The sequence below is a fragment of the Xiphophorus couchianus genome, chromosome 1, assembly GCF_001444195.1.
Source record: "Xiphophorus couchianus chromosome 1, X_couchianus-1.0, whole genome shotgun sequence".
Classification (NCBI taxonomy): Eukaryota; Metazoa; Chordata; class Actinopteri; order Cyprinodontiformes; family Poeciliidae; genus Xiphophorus; species Xiphophorus couchianus.
The window spans coordinates 21,234,477-21,253,816 of record NC_040228.1 but is presented as its reverse complement, the minus strand read 5'-3'; the positions used below and the strand labels follow the sequence as shown (position 1 = coordinate 21,253,816).

Sequence of the window (19,340 nt, the reverse complement as noted above, 5' to 3'; positions counted from 1 at the left end):
GATTAGTTCAACAGTATTTAATTAGTTAAACTGTTCTTCTGTCATTTGTTTATTGCAAAAAATGGAATAGTAATTTTTAAAAAAAGTATTTGCATTGGAATTAAATAATTTAAAGTGCCGCAGGTATCAAATCAGTCCTAAATGTAACAATTGAATTTGATCATACAGTGATGCATGTATTTCTAAAACTCTTCTGCTCTGTGTCTTTTTCCTCCCACCTATTTCAACTCACCATCTTTTCATTTCCTTCACCCTCTCTTCCACTCCTCCCAACTTACAGTTATATCTGAGTTCACTGAGTTCCTGATGATGGTTTTACAATCTGTGGGTCTAGGCCAGACTACCTTGTGTAACTGCGGCTGTTTAAAGTGTGGGAATGTCACCAGCATGATCCCCTTCTCTGCAATTCACTGCTCCTGGGATCGTGCCCACTGCCTGCTGGGAAAATCCCACCGCCCTCTCTGCGGGGGAGAAATTTTACTCTCTGCCTTACACCCTGGTCATTACTACCTGCTGCCACCCATCCTTCTAGAGTTTTTTTCTCTCTCCATTTAAGCAGAATCATATCCATGTGTATTTTTTATGACAAATAAAAAGCAGGTTTTGCACTAAAGTGCAGTTTAGTAAACATAGAAGCAAAAAGAAAGTCAAATCCATTTCAGTACGGATACATTTAAAACCTGACAGATATATGGAATAAAAAGTAGTCCATCTGGCCTAGCTGACTTCTAGTAAATGAAATCACAGTGATGCAGAAACCTTGTTGTGTGAAGTCAAGGTGTCACATGTTCACAGATGATGCTTTTACATGTGAAAGTGAGATTGCGGCTAAGAGAGGTTGCAGATGGTGAACTCTGTATCACAGCGCGAACGAGGCAAGGTTGACAGGATACACACAGGGATAAGAAAATGTATGAATACCAACTACGGCTAGATGAGGTGAGGCGACATGAGTTGAGGGGGGGATCAGATATAACTGAAAGCATAGAAAAGGCTGAAAGCAACAAAAGCTTGAGAAACCAGAACAGTGAGATCAGAGCGAAGATTGGGATTCAATCCCATAGATGATCCCTTGTTCCTATTCCACTCTTATCCCAGAGGACTGCTGCCACCTGCTACCACATCGACTTTCCTGTTCATTGATCAGTACCAGGAGCCCATCATTGAGTCTCTACTGCTCCTTCATGCACATCTGCAAACATGAAAGAGCTAAATATGCATGTGTACTACCCAGTTCGACAGCTTAATCGCATCCCACATTAAATCAAACTCTTCCTAGAAAAACGTGCTACCTTTAACAAACACACACACAGTTGCAGCAGTGCTTAAGCAGGGCAGCAATTGACATTACTGCCTGGTACTCGCAAGCGAAAAAATGAGGTGAAATTGACTGTAGGCTTCAGGCTCTGAGAAAGAAGTCAATGAAGAATTAAATGCTGTGAAGGGCAGGCTGTTGCGATTTTTGTGCAGATGTGTATTAGGAGGTAATCTATTTATTCACAGACACAAGAGGAAAGACATGATTGCTTATAGATGCAGAACCGCCAACGCTAACTTCTCCTTCGATCTTTCCACGTGTGTTTAGGTATTCAAAGCTGAACGATCCCGCAAACTGGCTGTCTATTAACAGAACCAGCGGTCAGATTGTAACAACTGGAATGCTTGACCGGGAGTCCGTCTACGTAAAAAACAACATATACGAAGCTACTTTTCTGGCTACAGACAATGGTAAGAAGCAATTTTTTCTCCTCTTTGTTTGCACTTTATAGTTTATTAATGCAGCAACGGCTAATTTACTACCAAGAGAAAACAATTGCTGTCCTTTGTCTTTTGCTGCCTTTTCTCACAAAATATAAATATCCCAAAATAGATGGAAATTAAAATGCATCTATCAAGATAATTGTCTTCTATGGATGGAGCTTAGAATCTTGAACTTTCAAATTTCCAATGATTTATAGGTTCAAACACGTGAGTGTCTTCTAAAAAAATCCCTCTGTATCAGAATGTAAATCAAATTTGAACTTTTTTTGTCTGAATTTAAAAGCATAAATGGGGATGTAGAATCTGAGAACTGCAGAACAGAGCTAAACTCAAAGAAAATCCTGTATTCACACAGCTGGCCACACTGCTGATCCTCTTCTCTCTTTGTGTTTTATCTTCAGTCCAGACCTGACTTCTCCCTCTATTTTCTGTCATTTCTGTTGCATGTGTTATTTGTTCTGCCTCAAAGTTGAAACTTAAGCCTAACCAAGCACAAACTCAATCACAGCAAACAAATAAGTTCCACTTTACTCAACTGGAATTGAGTGGGGGGGGGTTCTCTTCAAGTAGGAAATGCCTTTTTCCCCTTTCCAAATTGCCTTATCAGTGACACACAGCTCTCTGCTGTGTTTACTTTAAGTTGAACCAGCCTAAAAACTTAGTAGTATTTCTAAGTGTTTGCATCTGTGAATGCTCTCATGTGCAGCTCTTTTATGTGTGCATGTGTGTTTCTGTGCAGTCAATTGCAATGATTGAAAATATCAATATATGTGCAGCTGACTGTGAGGTTGAGAAGCTGACATCCTCTTACTGCGTTAAATATCCTTCTTTTCTTGGCCTAATTTATGATGGATGGATGGATGGATGGATGGATGGATGGATGGATGGATGGATGGATGGGTGGACTCTGAAAAATGCAAGCGTGACAAATAAGCAACAACATAACAAATCTGTGAGGAGGCAAATGCTTTCTCTAGATCTGACTTTGTAGGTGTTGCAATAACATAAGAGAGATTATGGTAAAAATGCTGTGAAATGGTAAGAATATTAGAGAGGGACAGTGAAGAGGTGTTGACAGCGTGGTGAGAAGCACACTTCCAGTTTCCCCCTTGCTGTCCACCCCTTTGGTAAATTCCTGTATAGTATTATACATGTGGATGTGTTCATCACAGAACATATGGTCAGCTCTTAGATGCCTTTTCTCCACTCCTGACATCTTGAAAAAGAGAGTTAAGACAAATCCTTTTGAGAAATTTACACAAACATAATTATTTATTTAGCTGGTTAAAGCCCACTTAATTCTCCTATCAGCTGTGGCAAGCTGCTTCCACATGTCTCCCATACATGGGTGGGATTAGCAGTACCACAAAATGAGGAAAAAGTCTGGGATTTCTGTTCTTATAGCCATGAGTGTGGAAGTCTGTGTGTGTGAAACATGCTTCTGAATTTATGTTCATGTGTAATGAAAATTGTGACGTCGGTTTTGTTCGGATGCCTAAAAATATTTCTAAATAGTCAAAAAAAGAGAGCAGTAAATATTCCTCATGCACAATCTTTTAGTGTAAGTCAAATAAATAGACAATGACATGTATGAGAATCAACCCTTGAAAATGATTTTTGTATTAATGGAATTTTTAGGATTAACTTAGCTTTGCTCAATTTTCTGCTTTTGTTTTGACATTTTCTCTGAATTTTAAAATCTAATTTGTGACATATAATAAAGTATCTATCCTGGCTAATGTGGCAAATACTGCTAAAGATTTTATGAAGCTGCAACATCTCATCTTGGCAGAAGTTACAAACTTTGCAGCAAAAAGCCCAGCTTTTAAAACTGGTTAACTTGAAGTTAAAAGAGAACCAATTGTAGTAAAACTCACCCATTTGCCAGATTATTTTGGCTGCCAAGTAGGGCTCTACTATTTACTCTAGTAAATAAAATCTTCTCTTCTGTTTTGGTGTGTTTTTTAATAATCAGAAGCTATTCTAGCATGATTTTCAGGTACACATGCAAAACCTAATCTAGACTCTTCAAAGTGAATATTGTTCTAAGACTTTTCATTGAACACCAGTTGCTCTGTAGGTTCCCTCACTGTTGCAAAGCTGATAACAGAGTTCTCCTACAGCCATTAGATTGTATTCAAATACAAGATCACGGTTTTGAATTATATTAGAAATTTTCTATTCCATTCTTAATAAAATAATAAATAATAAAATTCAGTATAGACCAAAACAGTTATAATCTGTCCAAAAGCAAGTAGTCTTACTTCTTGAATTTAATTAAGAACTTTTTATACAAATTTGGTTAAAGCCCATCATACAATGTGTTGTATTTTTAATTTTTTTCATCAGATGTTTTTTTTTTTTATCCAGCTTTACATTACATATTTTTTACTATATAAATAGTTCATTAAAATTACATAACTATTTACAATGTGTTTCTATTTACCCATGGAATATGTCTAGATGCCGTTACAAAAGAAATCTGTTTTAAATTACTAATGAGTAGTCCAAATACATGAAACATGTAGTGTGATCTGCAACAAAGGTCAGAATGAGTCAACAAACTCACTCTGACCTCTCCTCAGCTGCGCCTTTCTAGTCTTTGGGAAATGTCTTGCTCTGTAGCCACGCTTAATTGGCAGATCTGTAAGATTTGCATAAATCTTTTTAAATTGCATTGCCCTTATCTGATCTCAGAGATGGGCCCTAAGGTTGCAGGAGTCCATGCAGTGCCTCTGCCATTAGGGCATGACAGCAAAATGACTTGTAATTGGAAGCAGCTAAGGGTCGTCACCCCATGGTACTCTCTCAATAAACGGCTCAAGGGTTTATGTTGCTAAAATTCCCTTTTTGTGGGAGTTTTTTGTGTCTCATTTGCTGCTGCACACACACCTTTTCATGTTTGTTTTCTTGCTCAGCCATTTCACTTCCCCAATTGTTAAATGTCTATCCTTTATTCCCAATTTTCCATAAATGTCGTTGGTAATGGTCTGTTACTCTGTTCAATCAACACAACGGCTTCAAAATTGTGTCTGTAGATGGGGTGTGAGTGTTTCTATGTGCAGCAGTGCATGTTATTGCAGTCCAAAGCTGGCAGTATTGCTGTTGAAACAGCACCTGCTATGGCCTGCCTAAAGCATCAGAGCAAATTTTACAAGTTGACTTTCTACAGACTAAATGTGGGATCAAGTGCAACATTTCTTTGAAACTGCAAAGCCACCATTTCCACATGTGTATAAACTGCTTTACCTGTGAGATACTGTTGGAAAAAAATGATGTGTTGATATAATGAGACTTTGCGGTACCACAGCGCAAGTGTGTTAAACAGATTCTGAAACAAAAAGTATGCTTATCTTTAAAAGCTGTTTCACTTTTAACAGCTAAATGAATGATAAGGTCAAATAAATTAATTTTGCTGAATACAACACAAGTAAATTAACTGTATGCTGTTTGTAATTACTTTTTCCTGTAAAACAAGGACATATTAGACTTTACCAATGCTAGGCTTTTGTTTTTGAAGTTAGGCTGTGGTATTCAATTCATTTTAAAGTCAACAATTGTAAGCACAGATATAAATATCTGTAACATTTGAATTCTTATCAAAACTATGCATAGTACCCTCCTCCCCCCCAGTAAGGTTGGGCCAATCCACAGGCTTAATGCTTTCTGTGTGCATAAGATCATTGTCCTGGTGGGACACACAATTGTGTACAATTGTTACCTGGGTGAACGGTGATTTGAGGTGAAATTGAAAAAGAAAATCACATGCAAACTAATCCACCCATCTTTGTGTAATGCTCCAAAGCCACTGGCAATAAAACTGATGACTCGCATGATGCTATTATATGTCAAATATTGTAAATTCAAACGTCTGTGCTCAAAGCTTGCTTATTAAAATCACGGAAGTTTAAGTTATGTAACCAGGACCATGCTGGAAAAACAATGGTTCAGTGAGTTTTCAAACTGAGAGAATTGAAATTATATTAGTTCCCTTGATAAAGCCAATGTATCAGCTTCTGGCCAGAACTGTGGATCATTTTGATGCATTTTTTTAAATACTTTCTTTATATTTGATACTGTGTACTTTTTTTTACGCTGAAAAGTCCCATTCGTCTTCAGAAAAAATGGTTTTTGCTGCATGGAAAGTAGCCTTTATGTCCAGTATCAAAGATGACTCATAGCATTGTGTAAATACACGCAGACAAGGACCTGTTTTGTTATATTACAGTCATCATTAATGTGCCTAACCCCTCTCCGTGTGATTCGATGTGCTCTGCCTGCGTCTGCATCGACTGTGATGGGATTGATTTGGCTGTGAGGCCAAAAGATGAAGTGAAAAGCAAAACTGTCAGAAGTATTTCTTTCAAAAGTTTAAACTATTCCCCAGCTTGACAGCACTCCTACCTCCAACATCATAACCATGAATGAACAATGCTCATTTTACCTCATGTCTGTTGCTATTTAATTTCTCTTTTTATTCGTATTTTATTATTTTTACATTTCCTCTGATGGGCCACAACTTCTCTGTCTTCTCTCTCCGTCCTCCCCTCCACTGCACACATCTTCACTTGTCATCTTCTCCTTCTGTCATGATGTTATTTTTTTTATCTTTCTGTTCCTCCTCCCAGGCTCTCCTGAAGCCAGCGGCATAGGCACATTGCAGATCTATTTGATAGATATTAATGACAACCCCCCGGCGCTCGTACCAAGGGAGTCTCAGATCTGCGAAAGGATGAACAAAAACGCCAATGGTGTCAACATCACTGCCGCCGATGCTGACACGGATCCCAATGCTGGACCCTTTGTTTTCGAGCTGCCCAACTTCCCCAGCAGCATCCGACGCAACTGGACCATTGCACGGATCAGTGGTGAGTAGCTGCCTCTGAAAAAATTAAAAGACTAAATAAATAAAATTTTTATCATGAATTTTTCGACCATTCTTACTAATGTATAACCTCTTGTAAATGTTACATGATGCAGGGTAGATAACTGAAACTGAGAAAATTGTGGATGTTGAAGTTTTATCTCAGTTTGTTATTATACCACTTTATTACTGTACTTTGTGCATCCACTTCTGATTTGAGAATCCCATAACAACAGATTTTCAAGTGATTTGTTCATTAAAAAAAAAATCTTCTTGAGAATAATACACAAGCTTGGCACACCTTTCATTTGGAAATCTACCCAGTCCACATGGCAGAAACACAAACTCAGCCAGATTGGATGAGGAGCGCTGGTCCTCAGCCATCATGTCTCTCTTCGGGTCCAAATTTGTTTACTTACTCCAAGACTTCTACAAAAGTTTTGTGAAACCACAGTATGATCCTGCCATCACCATGTTTGGATTTACTAAGTGCTTGCAATCTTTCGTCGATGCAATCCCTGATTTTATTGCTACAGATACTGTCTCGTATCTTTCCCAGACATGTGCCTTGACACCATTTTGCCTCCCAATTTTGTGGATATTGTCTCATTATGCCATAGATTTGTTTTCCATTAGGCTTGTGTCTTTCCAAATTATGCCCACTGAATTTAATTAGGCATTGATGGATTCTAGCTACTGTAGAACTATATCAAGGGACATTGACTGAAGTATAAGTCCCATTGTTAAACATATAAATGTACCAAAATGAAATCATTTTTCATCAAAATGAACTCAGGTAGATGAAAAGAGAAACAATGTTTAATATAAAAAATAAACTTAATTGTATCTTGATTATTCCCAACATTTGGGAATAGAGTCAATGGACTGAGCAAGTAGAACGCTGTGGAAGATGTGTGACCCAACCAGTAATTTCAAACAGAGATCCAGTGTTTCCTTTTTTATGAAATATGAAATTAACAGCCAGATAAACTTACCAGAGGCTGACATCTTGTTTATGCTTTTAATTCATTCACATGATGTAAATGTTTAAATAATAAAACCTTTGGCTTTTTTAATAACAAGGGGATGCAATAATAATATGTTTAACATGGAGTAGAAAAATCTAGACTTTTAAGTAAAATGTCTAATTTTGTATCCAAAGTCTTAGCTTCTGACATAAGAAAGAAATGCAGTTTCAAAACAATAAATATGAACATCATTATTCCTTAACAAGTGTTTTTCCCTCTTCGTTTTGCTCAGGTGATTATGCCCGTCTCGCTCTTCGGTACCAGATCTACTTAGAACCAGGAATGTACGAGGTCCCTATCATTGTGTCAGACTCTGGCAACCCTCCGTTGTCCAACAGGTCTGTCATCAAAGTGAAGGTTTGTCCGTGCGATGAAAATGGAGACTGTACCACACTTGGTGCTGTCGCGGCCGCTGGCCTGGGGACTGGAGCCATCATCTTCATCCTAATTTGCATCATCATACTGCTGTGTAAGTGTTCTTAATGAATTCATTCACTGAAACCTTGATGCTTCTAAAGAGATCCACATATTTACTGTAGACCTGCAAGTGTTTTTTATACAATGGCCACCTGACAAACAATACAACTTGATTTACACTCTGATTTTCAAACACGTCTTCATGTATTCCTGTCATGATTCATATGTTATCTGAACTCTTTCTCATTCTACTGAGTAGTGCAAACCCTGATCAGTTCACACATACCTACAGATTATGATCTTAATTTATGATCTTACGACTTATAGCAGTCTTCTAAAAGTCTGACCGGCCAATATATATTTTAGCCAATTCTGATTCTTTTTTAGGTATATAATTTACAAACACTAAATATTTCTTGAAGCAAAGGGAAGTTGCTGTTAAAATGGGTTTTAGATATTTAGAGTTGAAATCTTAAACTGTTTTTTTGCATTGCTCTGTTTCTTACCTCAACATAATTAACCCAGTTAGCCTTTCTAGCTGTAAACAACAGTCTCTATTTGTATTTTCAAGACAATGTGGACGCGACCCACGTTTTAAAGGCAGCTTATTCCATCAGAGGCAAAGCTTGAAAACTCAAAATGATAAAAACAGAGCAACCTTGTGGGTGCAAAACAACCAAAAGTGCAACATAACTGGCACACATAAAGGTCTAGCTCCCTTAAGCAGTAAGAAGAAAACAACCATTGTGTCTCCATTGAAAATACTTTCCCTCTTTAAAGGTTTCTTAGTACCTCACTTGACCTAATTTCTAAAGCCCTCACTGATATTAAAACAGCAACCTTTGAATCGTCTTCCTGCAGTAATAACTTAGACAGAAGAAATCACTGTGGTTACCAGTACCTGATGGTGTTTAGAAATTATGCATGAGCATATTATGTAAAGTTCACATGTTTGAGATTCCACCTGGGTCAGGGCAAATCAAGCTAAACCTTGTACAAACCAGCTGATTTCTGAGTGCATCATCATCAAGTAAATACAATTTTGGAGTATCAAAAAGATAAATAAGCTTAACAGGCACATGTCTCTCCCCAAATCAAGATCAAGTATGTAACATGCACATTCAGTGCCAAGTGTAATATCAACTGCAACCGGAAGTGTGACAGATATGATTTAAATGGCTGAGATGGGACAGGGGGAACTTATTTTACAGCTTGTGAGACACGGTTGACATCCAATGTTTCTTGGAGGAAATGATACAAAAGGATCAGACACTAGGCTGTTTTTGGATACTGATTTTTTCTCTTCTTATTTGAAATGTCGAGGTGCCCACAGCAGAATGCAATGAGCCATGCTTTTCATTAATAGTGCTGAACAGAAAGTTGCATTGTAATGGCTTAACACTTCATTCCCAGCATGATTTAAAACCACTCAATTGTAGTTTTGAAAATACTTACAGTGACGCCCAGAACCGTGCAAATCAAATTGAAATTAAATGATAATAGAATTAGGCTACGCTCTTATTTTTCTTTCAGAACCTTTTCCAACCTAAACCCTTAGCTTTACACACTGCTGTGCTTCGGTGCTGTGTATAGATCCCTTAGCAAGGCTGAAGACATCACTTCATCAATAAGTAAAGGTGTCAGTTGATTTTATGTTGTTGCAGCACATCCTGCAGCTGTGTGAGGTTCCTTTGTGAATTGTTGCAGGCATGGTGCTGTTGTTTGTGGTATGGATCAAGCGCAGGGAGAAAGAGAGGCAGACGAAGCAGTTGCTGATTGACCCTGAAGATGACGTCCGAGACAACATCCTCAAATACGACGAGGAGGGCGGAGGAGAAGAGGATCAAGTGAGAGCTTCAGAGAGACACACCACACGTCCGCATGGACATCAAAGTCTCTATTCATGCTTACGCTGCTCATGTGCCTCTACCTCTGTGGCGTTGCAGGACTACGACTTGAGCCAGCTGCAGCAGCCCGACTCTTTAGAACACATCATCAGCAAGCCACCTGGCGTACGCAGAGTTGATGAGAGGCCCATCATCCCAGAGTCTCAGTACCCCATCAGACCAGTTGTGCCCCATCCTGGAGACATTGGAGACTTTATCCATGAGGTGAATTTAGGAACATTTGTATATCTGGCATGTGCCCAATCTGTGTGTTAGTTATAAAGTCATTTATCACACAATGCAGCAACTTCTCAGTCATGCTTCCATGCAACACATAAAGCGATTTGTAATTTTGCTTATTTTTTTGGTAGGGGGATGACGACAACTAGTTTTCCTTCACTTTACAGCCACCCCACCCTTCAAACACTCATAAATACACACAAAACTCAGACGCTGGCATGTTTATGCAAGAAAATACTGATTGACAGACTCATGACAACGCGTTCACACTCGAGAGGTGTTGGCAGCTGTTCAGCTTTGATCCATCCAGCCTTGACTCTCTGTCTGTCTGTCTCTGTCTCACAAACATAAACTCACCTGATCTCGCTCCAGCAGTCCGATTAAACTCAAACACGGCAAACACATGGTGTTTTTGCTACTTTCTCAATCCATGGGGGATGGAGCTTTTTAGGCATTTCTCTTTATTTCTCTTGAGTCAACAAGGGCTGTTCTCCTCACCTGCCTCACCTATAGGTTAGTGGCCCTCATATGTTTTTCCTTAAAACTGCGGCACTGAATGAAAAATACAGTCAATTCTGTTTTACAAAATGCAATATCACCACTACTACAGCAAGTGATAAAAATACAAAAACTTGTATGCCTATTTATTTTATTTATTAGTGTATTTATTTTTACATTTCAGCCACAAGATTTTATGTGTATTTGTATTCTATTTGCTTTTCAGTGCCTTTTATTGGGATTTTCTGTGAAAGACCCGCATACAGTACCAGCACAGATTTTTAATTGGATTAAGGCTTGGGCCTGTACTATACCATTCTAACACATGAACATGCTGTTCTCCTAACCACATTTGGACATCTAATTTGGATTGTTGTCCTGCTGGTTGATCAATCCCAGTCTTACGTCTTTTTCAGTCTCTAACAGATTTTCTCCCAGGAATACCCTGTATGTCAGATCAGTCCTGAGCAGGTTACCTGTCCATACTTAAGAGGGAGCTTATTCTACCTCTCCTTATGACTTTCCTTCAAAAACTGCATTCTTTTTGCCACTATTCCATAAAAGCTACATTTGCACACTGCTCAACTACCTGAGCTGTGGATCTCCCTCTCCTTCAGAATAACCAAGGGTCTCTTAACTCCTCTTGATTAAGTAAGGCCCATTTTTCTTGGCCTGTCAGCAAACCTATTTGTGAACGTGGTAGGTTTGCTATTGTACTACACTTACCACTTTCACATGATTAATTAAACAGTTCTCTAGTAAATGCTCAAAGCTTGAGACATTGTTTTATTATCTAAGATCACTTTAAACTTCTCCGTAGCTTCATCTCCGACTTTTCTGTTGTGTTCTTCAGTCTTTATCACACTATTTGTTCACTAATGTTCTCTAATGAATCTCTGAGGCCTTCACCAAACACCTCTACAGATAATAAATTGTACACAAATGTACTCTATTTACATACTGTAAGTAGGTTGCTTAAGAAAATGTGAAAATCCTCTATCTTTTTTCTTCCTCTTCACAAGTAAGGGGCAATTCCAGGTTGGTCTATCACATAAAATTCTCAATAAAACATTGACATTTGTGGCTGTAATGGGACAAAATCAGAAATAGTTCAGTGGGTATGAATACTTTTGCAAAGCAAAATTTTTTGATCTAGAATAATCTAATATATGCTCCTCCACTGAATTTTAACTTGACATTGTTCCAGACAAGCATGTACCCCCCTACCATAAATATGGCACAGAACTGGAAGGAGCTTTATGAGATGAAGCCTGGAGTGCCTGTAATGGAGCTATGATCAGCTATTTTCACTGCATATCCATACCCAGAATCCCGATATAAAATGATATCTGCTAAGCTTTTTATACTTTTTGCACCAAACTTTTCAACAGCTGAACACTTAATTTCAAAACCTAAGAGCCATCTTAGAAACATTTTGGTTGGGAGCTGGAGACCTAAAAGCTGGAGAAGGGTTAAAAAAAAAAGCTCAGTACAGCTGGTTTTGCATGGATCCTTCTAGTTGTGGGTCTTAAGTTAGTCTTTTGCATGAGCCTTGGCTGTCTGTATCTTCTAACATCCCCTTCTGCCAGCATTCCAAATTAATTAACAGGACTGGAAAAATCCTCCCTCTTCTACAAAGTGCTCACTGTTCTCGGCAGTAGTTCCCTGTCGCTGAAATTTTTTTGCAACCATGTCATTCCCAAACTGAATAAAAACAAGCTTTTGGCATGAAATTGCAGCACAATTGCCAATACATTGGCTACTGCAAGTCTTGCATGATTCATTTAATACTTTCCCACCACATTTTGCAGTCTGGAAGGGAAAACTCTGGAAAACACAGCTCTCGTGTCTAATCTCTCGTGGGTTATAAATAAAGGCATGCTTCATTATCTGTCTTTGTCAGTGCTGTAATGGACTGCCAACTTGTCTCACCTCTCGCCCTGTGACAGCAGGAACAGGCACAAAATTGTAGGTACAAAATGGGGGTCAAAGTTGGCAAAGGGGAAGCTTGACCCAGTCGTTTAAAACAGCTCAACCTGAAAATGTTCGTGTCCATGGGACACAACTCTATATTAGTGGATAACGATCAGCTCATGTGACGGAGAGGCTTAGCCAGCGGCTTCCACCAACGTAATTTTGATGTAGAAACATATCTACAGAAACTGATTGGTTCACAAAACAGTTGCAAAAGTCCACTTGTGAAAGTGAAGAATTTTCAATTTTGCAAACATACCAACATTTTTGGCTTGGGTTGCTTAATGTTTTCTAAATTGTTTTGTACACCTAGACAACGATAATCACTGAGAGCCTTCTGAATAGTTTATGTTATTTTAGTGTTGTAAATATGGAGTGAGTTAATCCTTTTTGCTTTGTTTGCTCCTCTTGTCCTCATCAGGGTCTGCGGGCTGCAGACAACGACCCCACAGCCCCTCCGTATGATTCCCTGCTCGTTTTTGACTATGAGGGCAGCGGCTCCACCGCCGGCTCAGTCAGCTCCCTCAACTCTTCCAGCACAGGAGATCAGGACTATGACTACCTCAATGACTGGGGACCCCGTTTTAAGAAGTTGGCTGACATGTATGGGGGTGGGGATGATGATTAAAAATCCAGCCCTATCTCTCACATATATACACACACACACCCTCAACCCGTCAGCTGGCCTGCCAAGCTCTGTCTCCACAACACAGTGGGGCTATTACACCCTTCTTGAACACACGTTAAAGATGGCATGCTCACACGGACCAACCAACCAATCTAACAACCCACCACAGAGGATCAGTGCCGTGAGTCACTTCCTGGTGCTCTTCTCAACCGGCTCCTGCTCTAAGCCTGTCTAAGACTGTACTAGAAGCTCTGATTTGCAAGCTTTGTGTCATATCTACTCTCAAACTCGTGTACTTATTTTGTCACATCAGTTTTTGAATTGTACACTTTGATTATTTTTTTATGTCTGGTTTTATTTCAGTTTCTATTGCCTTCTTTTTGTCCTCAGTCTCGTTTGATTCAGAAGATTCCCTTTTCCGGGGGGATTTCACTTTTCCCTCTCCGTCAGCCCCCCGCCCCGCCCGCCCGCCTTTCTGAAGGAGCTTTAGGTTGAGCTACATGCTTTTTCTGAGGCAAACAAAAGAGAGAGAAAAGGTAACACAGATATGAAAGTCCTCTTTACATGGAGGGTTTTGATCCATTCTTTCCTGAACTTGAATTACTTAGAACAGAAGCACTGTTGTTTAAAAAAGTGCCTTCAGTGGTGGGTTTCTTTTAGCAGACTCCTGCTAACTCAGGATTGGTTGCCATTATTTGGGCTAACAGGCCGTGACATGACCCCAGACCCTTTAATTCAGATCTCCCTCGTCATTTCTCCCGTCCGGCAGGGCCGTGGTATCTGTGGGAGATGTCAGTGCTGGTTTTAGAGGGCGCTTCAAGTACACATACTGCACATAGGCCTACAGTGTGTCGCTAGGTAACAGACAAATCATTAGGCTTTTTCAAGTCAAATGTACCTGTGCCCCTAGATCACATTTAGATTGACAGTGATTGCTGAAATCACAGATACATATGAAAAGGCTGTCTTACAGAAAAAAAATCATCATGTCTTTGTTTCTTGTAGCAACAGCAGCTGTGTTTGTTTTGCTCTCAGTGTGTGAGAGATTGGGCTCGTTACTAAGCATAAAGGTTGACAAGCTGTTGTTTCTGCAATGTTGCTGGGTATGAAGTGCTTAAAGAGGTTATTTAGGAGCTTGGCTTTAAGATCATCCAATATTTGCATATGCACTCTTTCAGTCAAAGGTGGTTGATTACCTTACAATTTTTGTGAGAAACATGTTGTGGAAGTATAAACATGAAAGTTACAAATATTACAAAAGGTACAACACAGCCATTGCTGTGATTTTATCTTATAATTAGCTGCACCTTGAGTTACTCTCTAATTTTACCCAAATTAGCCCATATTGCTTTTCCTATAACTTTATGACATAAACACTGCTACAGAAACTAGAGATTCACAGTGAAATTCTCCAATTTTCAGCTTGTGCAGATGACTTGTGATCTAGTCAGTCAGAACTCACAAAAATCTTACCTTTTCAAATCAGTGAATGTACCATATCAAACCACAGAAGTGGAAACACACTTAATATGTGGACGTTGTTACTTTGGAAAGAAGGCTCAAAGTTTGTACCAATGAGGGTTTAAAAATGAAATCAGTGAAAGCACAGTAGGTATAAAAATTTAAAAAGGGAAAAGTGTGTTCTATACGGATATCAGGATCAACTGTTCTTTCCGGCGACATGTTACTTCCTCAGCATTTCAAATTTTTGCAGTTTTGTTTTCTTTTATATGCAGCTTTTATGGGTTTAAAACAGTCTGCCACGTTAAATTATTTCATAAAGGCCTTGGGGACTTTTATTGAATTGCCTAAAGAACAAATTGAAATTGGAGCTGAGTACAGCAGACAACAGGAAGGCTAAACAGAGTCAATCAAAATGTTCAGTTTCAGCCACATTGATTATAGATCATACTGGATTTATTGGCTTTTTTGCTAAATTTATAAGATTTAATGTGGGGTTTGACATTATCTAGGGCAGTGGTTTTCAAACTTTTTTCAGTGATGTACCCCCTTAAGAATATATTTTTAGTCAAGTACCCCCTTACACGGGCAAAACATTTTTGGAATTAAAAAGAGGTACAGTGCTATAAAATCACTGTCTGGTTTATTAAAGCCAAACAACTTATATCAGTGAACCTGACAAATACATCCATATTACAAACATTGCATGGTTAAACAAAAAAGAAAAACAGAAGACGGTGACCACCAGCAAGGTATAAAACCAGTCAAACCGTTTTATTTTAAAGGATATTGAAACTAAGTACTGAATATAAATTTCAGTGCATGAACACACATTTATATTTTATCGAACTTTTTACAAAATAATTTTTCCCAAGACTTATGAGGAGCCCACTGATTTTTTAAAGATATTTTGAAAAGCTTCACGTACCCCCTGCAGTACCTCCACGTACCCCCAGGGGTACGCGTACCCCCATTTGAGAACCACTGATCTAGGGGATACTTGGGAGTGCTGTTTAGAGGTGCAATTGATAACTGTTCCAATTGCGAACTTGAGCTGCTAAGGGACTTTTGAAATGTCAACTCCCTCATAAATTTGTCTTTGTTTTAAAATTGCAAAACCCATCTCTCTGACACGATGTGACATCTCCTCTGCTTCTAATATTTAGTTATTGAGAAATTATGTCACTAATACTGTTATGACAGCACTTACAAAGATTCTTAAATCTGCATTGACAGTTCATAGCTTTACAAAAAACCCAACATTGGTGCATCTCTAACAGAAACTGGGGCAAATAAGCAGAGCCAAGCAGTCTTAGCACTGTCACAAACCAGCTCCCTTTAGGCAGAATTCCACTTATTTAAAATATTAGTCTGAAAATCCTGACATTAATTTAAGAGGTTTTACGAAAGGTAGATTTGTGTGAAGCCCATGTACTTTAGTAATGAGACACTTCCTAACACATTTTCTGTCTGCCAGCTGTCTCTGAGCTTTTGTAAACTTAATTTGTGGCACATCAGGGATGTGTTGTAGATTGGTTAAACATAGTTTGCTCATTAAAGTTTTTGAATATGCAAAACATTTAAAAAATGGTACAGGGAGAAACTGATCATTGAAAATATGATTTGTTCAGGCAGGTTTGTATTGTTTCTTACTGATAACTCACCAGAAGCAGGTTACAAATGTCAGTGGGTATAAAGGAGCAAGCTTTTTCTAATTATTCCTTTTTTAATCTGTTCAGTTTTTATTCAACAAAAACTGAACAGATTTATTCTTGTTTTTATTCAACAAGATTTAGATAACAGTCAAACCACTCTGTTTTACAAGGAAGCAGACATGAGCTCTTTGAGATGCCTTGAGGAAAAAATACACGGTTTCACGGTATCATAGTATTTAGACAAAGATTTAAAACCAAAGTGATTGAATTGCTTTTATTTGAAAATTTGAAGTAGCTAATGGTCTTGTTGCTGCAAAATAACACACTTCTAGTTACATTGATAGTACAATACCATATTTATTTTGATGCATAGATTAAACATTTCAATAAACATGAAATTATTTTACAAGCAGTTTTTAGATAATAGACTTATTGCACAGAGTGTTATAAATTGTTGCTCTTTTTAGATGAACAGAAATGTAAAACAGCTGATATTAGCTTCTTAACTGGTTGGGCTATCTGATTGGTTAAAGTGTAAAGTTGACTGTTTAGGTTATTGCTGCTCATAATTTGTGAACTGTAGTTTAAAAACAGTGTTATTTTATTAAAAGCGATGGGTGGTACTTCATAGTTTCTCGTACCATGATTTGTTTTTGTGTGACTGGAAATCTATACAAAGAGTTGACATTTTATTTGTTTTAAATAAGGGAAAAGGATAGTAGCTGTTATTCAGCCAGCTTCCCAGCAACAGGTGGAGGAGAGACAGTAAACAAGGAAACAGTACTCTGGTCACTTCCTCTCTCATCTCTTTTAAAGGACCTTGAAGTATAAACAGTATAACAGATCCTTTTAGCAGTAAACTGTTGCTTTTTAAACCCTTGTCAAACCTTGATAGCAGTAACCAGTATGTAAATTGAGTGAAAATAGACTGGTAAAAAAAATGGAAATGTTTGGCTGTAGATACAAGTAGAATAGAAAGTGGTGTGCATCATTTGATTTTAAAAAACGAAAGGAGCAACCAATCCAGTGTAAATAAACAGGTCAACAGGGTCAATTTGGTTCGGTTGGCAGATTGATAAGTATGAATTGCTGCTTATACAATCTAGGAACGTTGATCATCAGGATAGCCGCCAGCTCAGATATGAAAACGGAGTGGTTTCCACAGCTCACTGCTAGATAAGCTCTTATCTGTGTGACTACCTTTTAGCCTGAAGAATATCCCACAAAATAAACACAGCTGTTAGTTCCTATTTGTGATTCTTTCTGACACATAAATGTTGTAAATATAGAATCTTTTGATACATGTGGTGACATTAGTTTTTCTGTACAGTCTTTTTTTCCCCACTATAGTTTGGTTCCAAATGAATACTTGGCAAATTATATTTCACAAAAAGCCATGTGCATTTACTAGAATTTGTATAAATCTGTACGGGCTGACAGTCATAATTGTATTGCTTCATCGTGGCGAGAGGGTTTCCACTCCAAACCAACCTGTACAGTACACACTCACTCCTCTAGGCCTTACTGTAAATATAAGAGTGTTCTATATTATATAACCCCATTCCACAGTGTTTCAATTCACTCAAAGAGCAGCACTAAGACTGATGGCCATCCTGTCTCCAAAGAAAGAAGAAATATCATAGTTGTGATGCTCTGTAATCAGACATTCAAATCCGATTCTGGGACAAACAGATGTTGGCAGCCAACCTTCATAGACTGTGTTACATATGAAGACATGACACTTTGTTGTAGTGATACTGAATGTTGGCTTGGCAGCAAGGCACCAGTGCATAGACTGAAACTTGACCCCCAGTGATCTTCAAAATATTGGTTATTTCCTGTTGAAGTCGTGGTCCATTTGTTGTGTTGACATTCTCTTGCTAATATAAAGGGAAAATTAACAAATGAAAACCAAGAGGGAACTGCACTGCCAAAGTTCAACCCTGAGTTCTGTCTGACACTTGGGGTTACTCAAAGAACACCCGGTCACTGCGGGATAAAGACCTGGACTCTTTATCACCATGGACGCAGACCTGAAGGGAGATTCTAAAAGATGCCAAACTTTTGTTTTGCTATGGATTGAAGCCCAAACATGGGCAGCAGACTCTCATACGAGGCTCTCCTGCTTTTCAAGTCCAAGTGTACATAATGTAATATTTGCTTGAAGCTAAACAGACCATGTTAGGCAAGCTGTAACTGTACAATTGGAGCTTTTTGCATGTGTCTTTTTATAATGGGCTGATGAGTTCTACTGCAATTATCATGAACGAATTCAAAAACTGTGCAGCCTGCATGAGGGAGGCTGGAGTCCAGATGGGACTCTGGTGTACACATATTGTTTCAAATGAAGGAGAAAGGAAAAAAAAAGCAGAAAAAATATTGCACAGGTATCAAGTCAAAAGACTTTTTTGTAAATTGCCAACAGCACAAATATTTTATATTGTTGTTTGTACCTTTTTTTTAAAAAAGAAAAGGAAAAAAAAGGGAAAGAGTCTGTTATTTCAAGCGTGTTTATATTGCCACTGCGACGTTGGTTTCCAGAAACACCATACAGTACATTCACAGTCTTGCAGATAAACCTTGTAATATAGACGCTGAGCCAGAGTCCCTATCAGCATCATGTGTTATAAATAAAAATGTCCCCTCCTTGTAAGAACAGAGCATCTTGTCTTTTCTGTGTCACCTGCTGTTTCCACTAAGCAATGCATTTCATCTAACTCTTTGTTACTTACATGTTTATTTGATGCAGAGCACTTTAAGGTTAAACTTATAAGGTTAACACAAATGCTTCCTTAATCGCAGTCAAAATTCCAAAACAATTCCAACTGAAAATCAGCAGCACAATGTGGAAATTGTTTAGATAGTCCTGGAAACTCTTTTATTGATAACCTTTAGATATGTTACTAAGAATAACAGACAAAAATGTTA

At 38.3% G+C, this 19,340-nt stretch overlaps 1 protein-coding gene across 1 annotated transcript in view; it reads left to right on the top strand.

Moving 5' to 3' along the window:
• Positions 1–14,877, top strand: part of LOC114136429 (cadherin-4-like) — a 258,488-nt gene extending 243,611 nt beyond the window's left edge. The window contains exons 12-17 of the mRNA XM_028004456.1: positions 1,586–1,728; positions 6,390–6,629; positions 7,886–8,122; positions 9,778–9,917; positions 10,017–10,181; positions 13,090–14,877. Of these exons, the coding sequence (XP_027860257.1) occupies positions 1,586–1,728; positions 6,390–6,629; positions 7,886–8,122; positions 9,778–9,917; positions 10,017–10,181; positions 13,090–13,296 (1,132 nt within the window). The 3' untranslated portion in view covers positions 13,297–14,877. The remainder of the gene's footprint in view (positions 1–1,585; positions 1,729–6,389; positions 6,630–7,885; positions 8,123–9,777; positions 9,918–10,016; positions 10,182–13,089) is intronic.
• Positions 14,878–19,340: the final 4,463 nt, after the last annotated feature.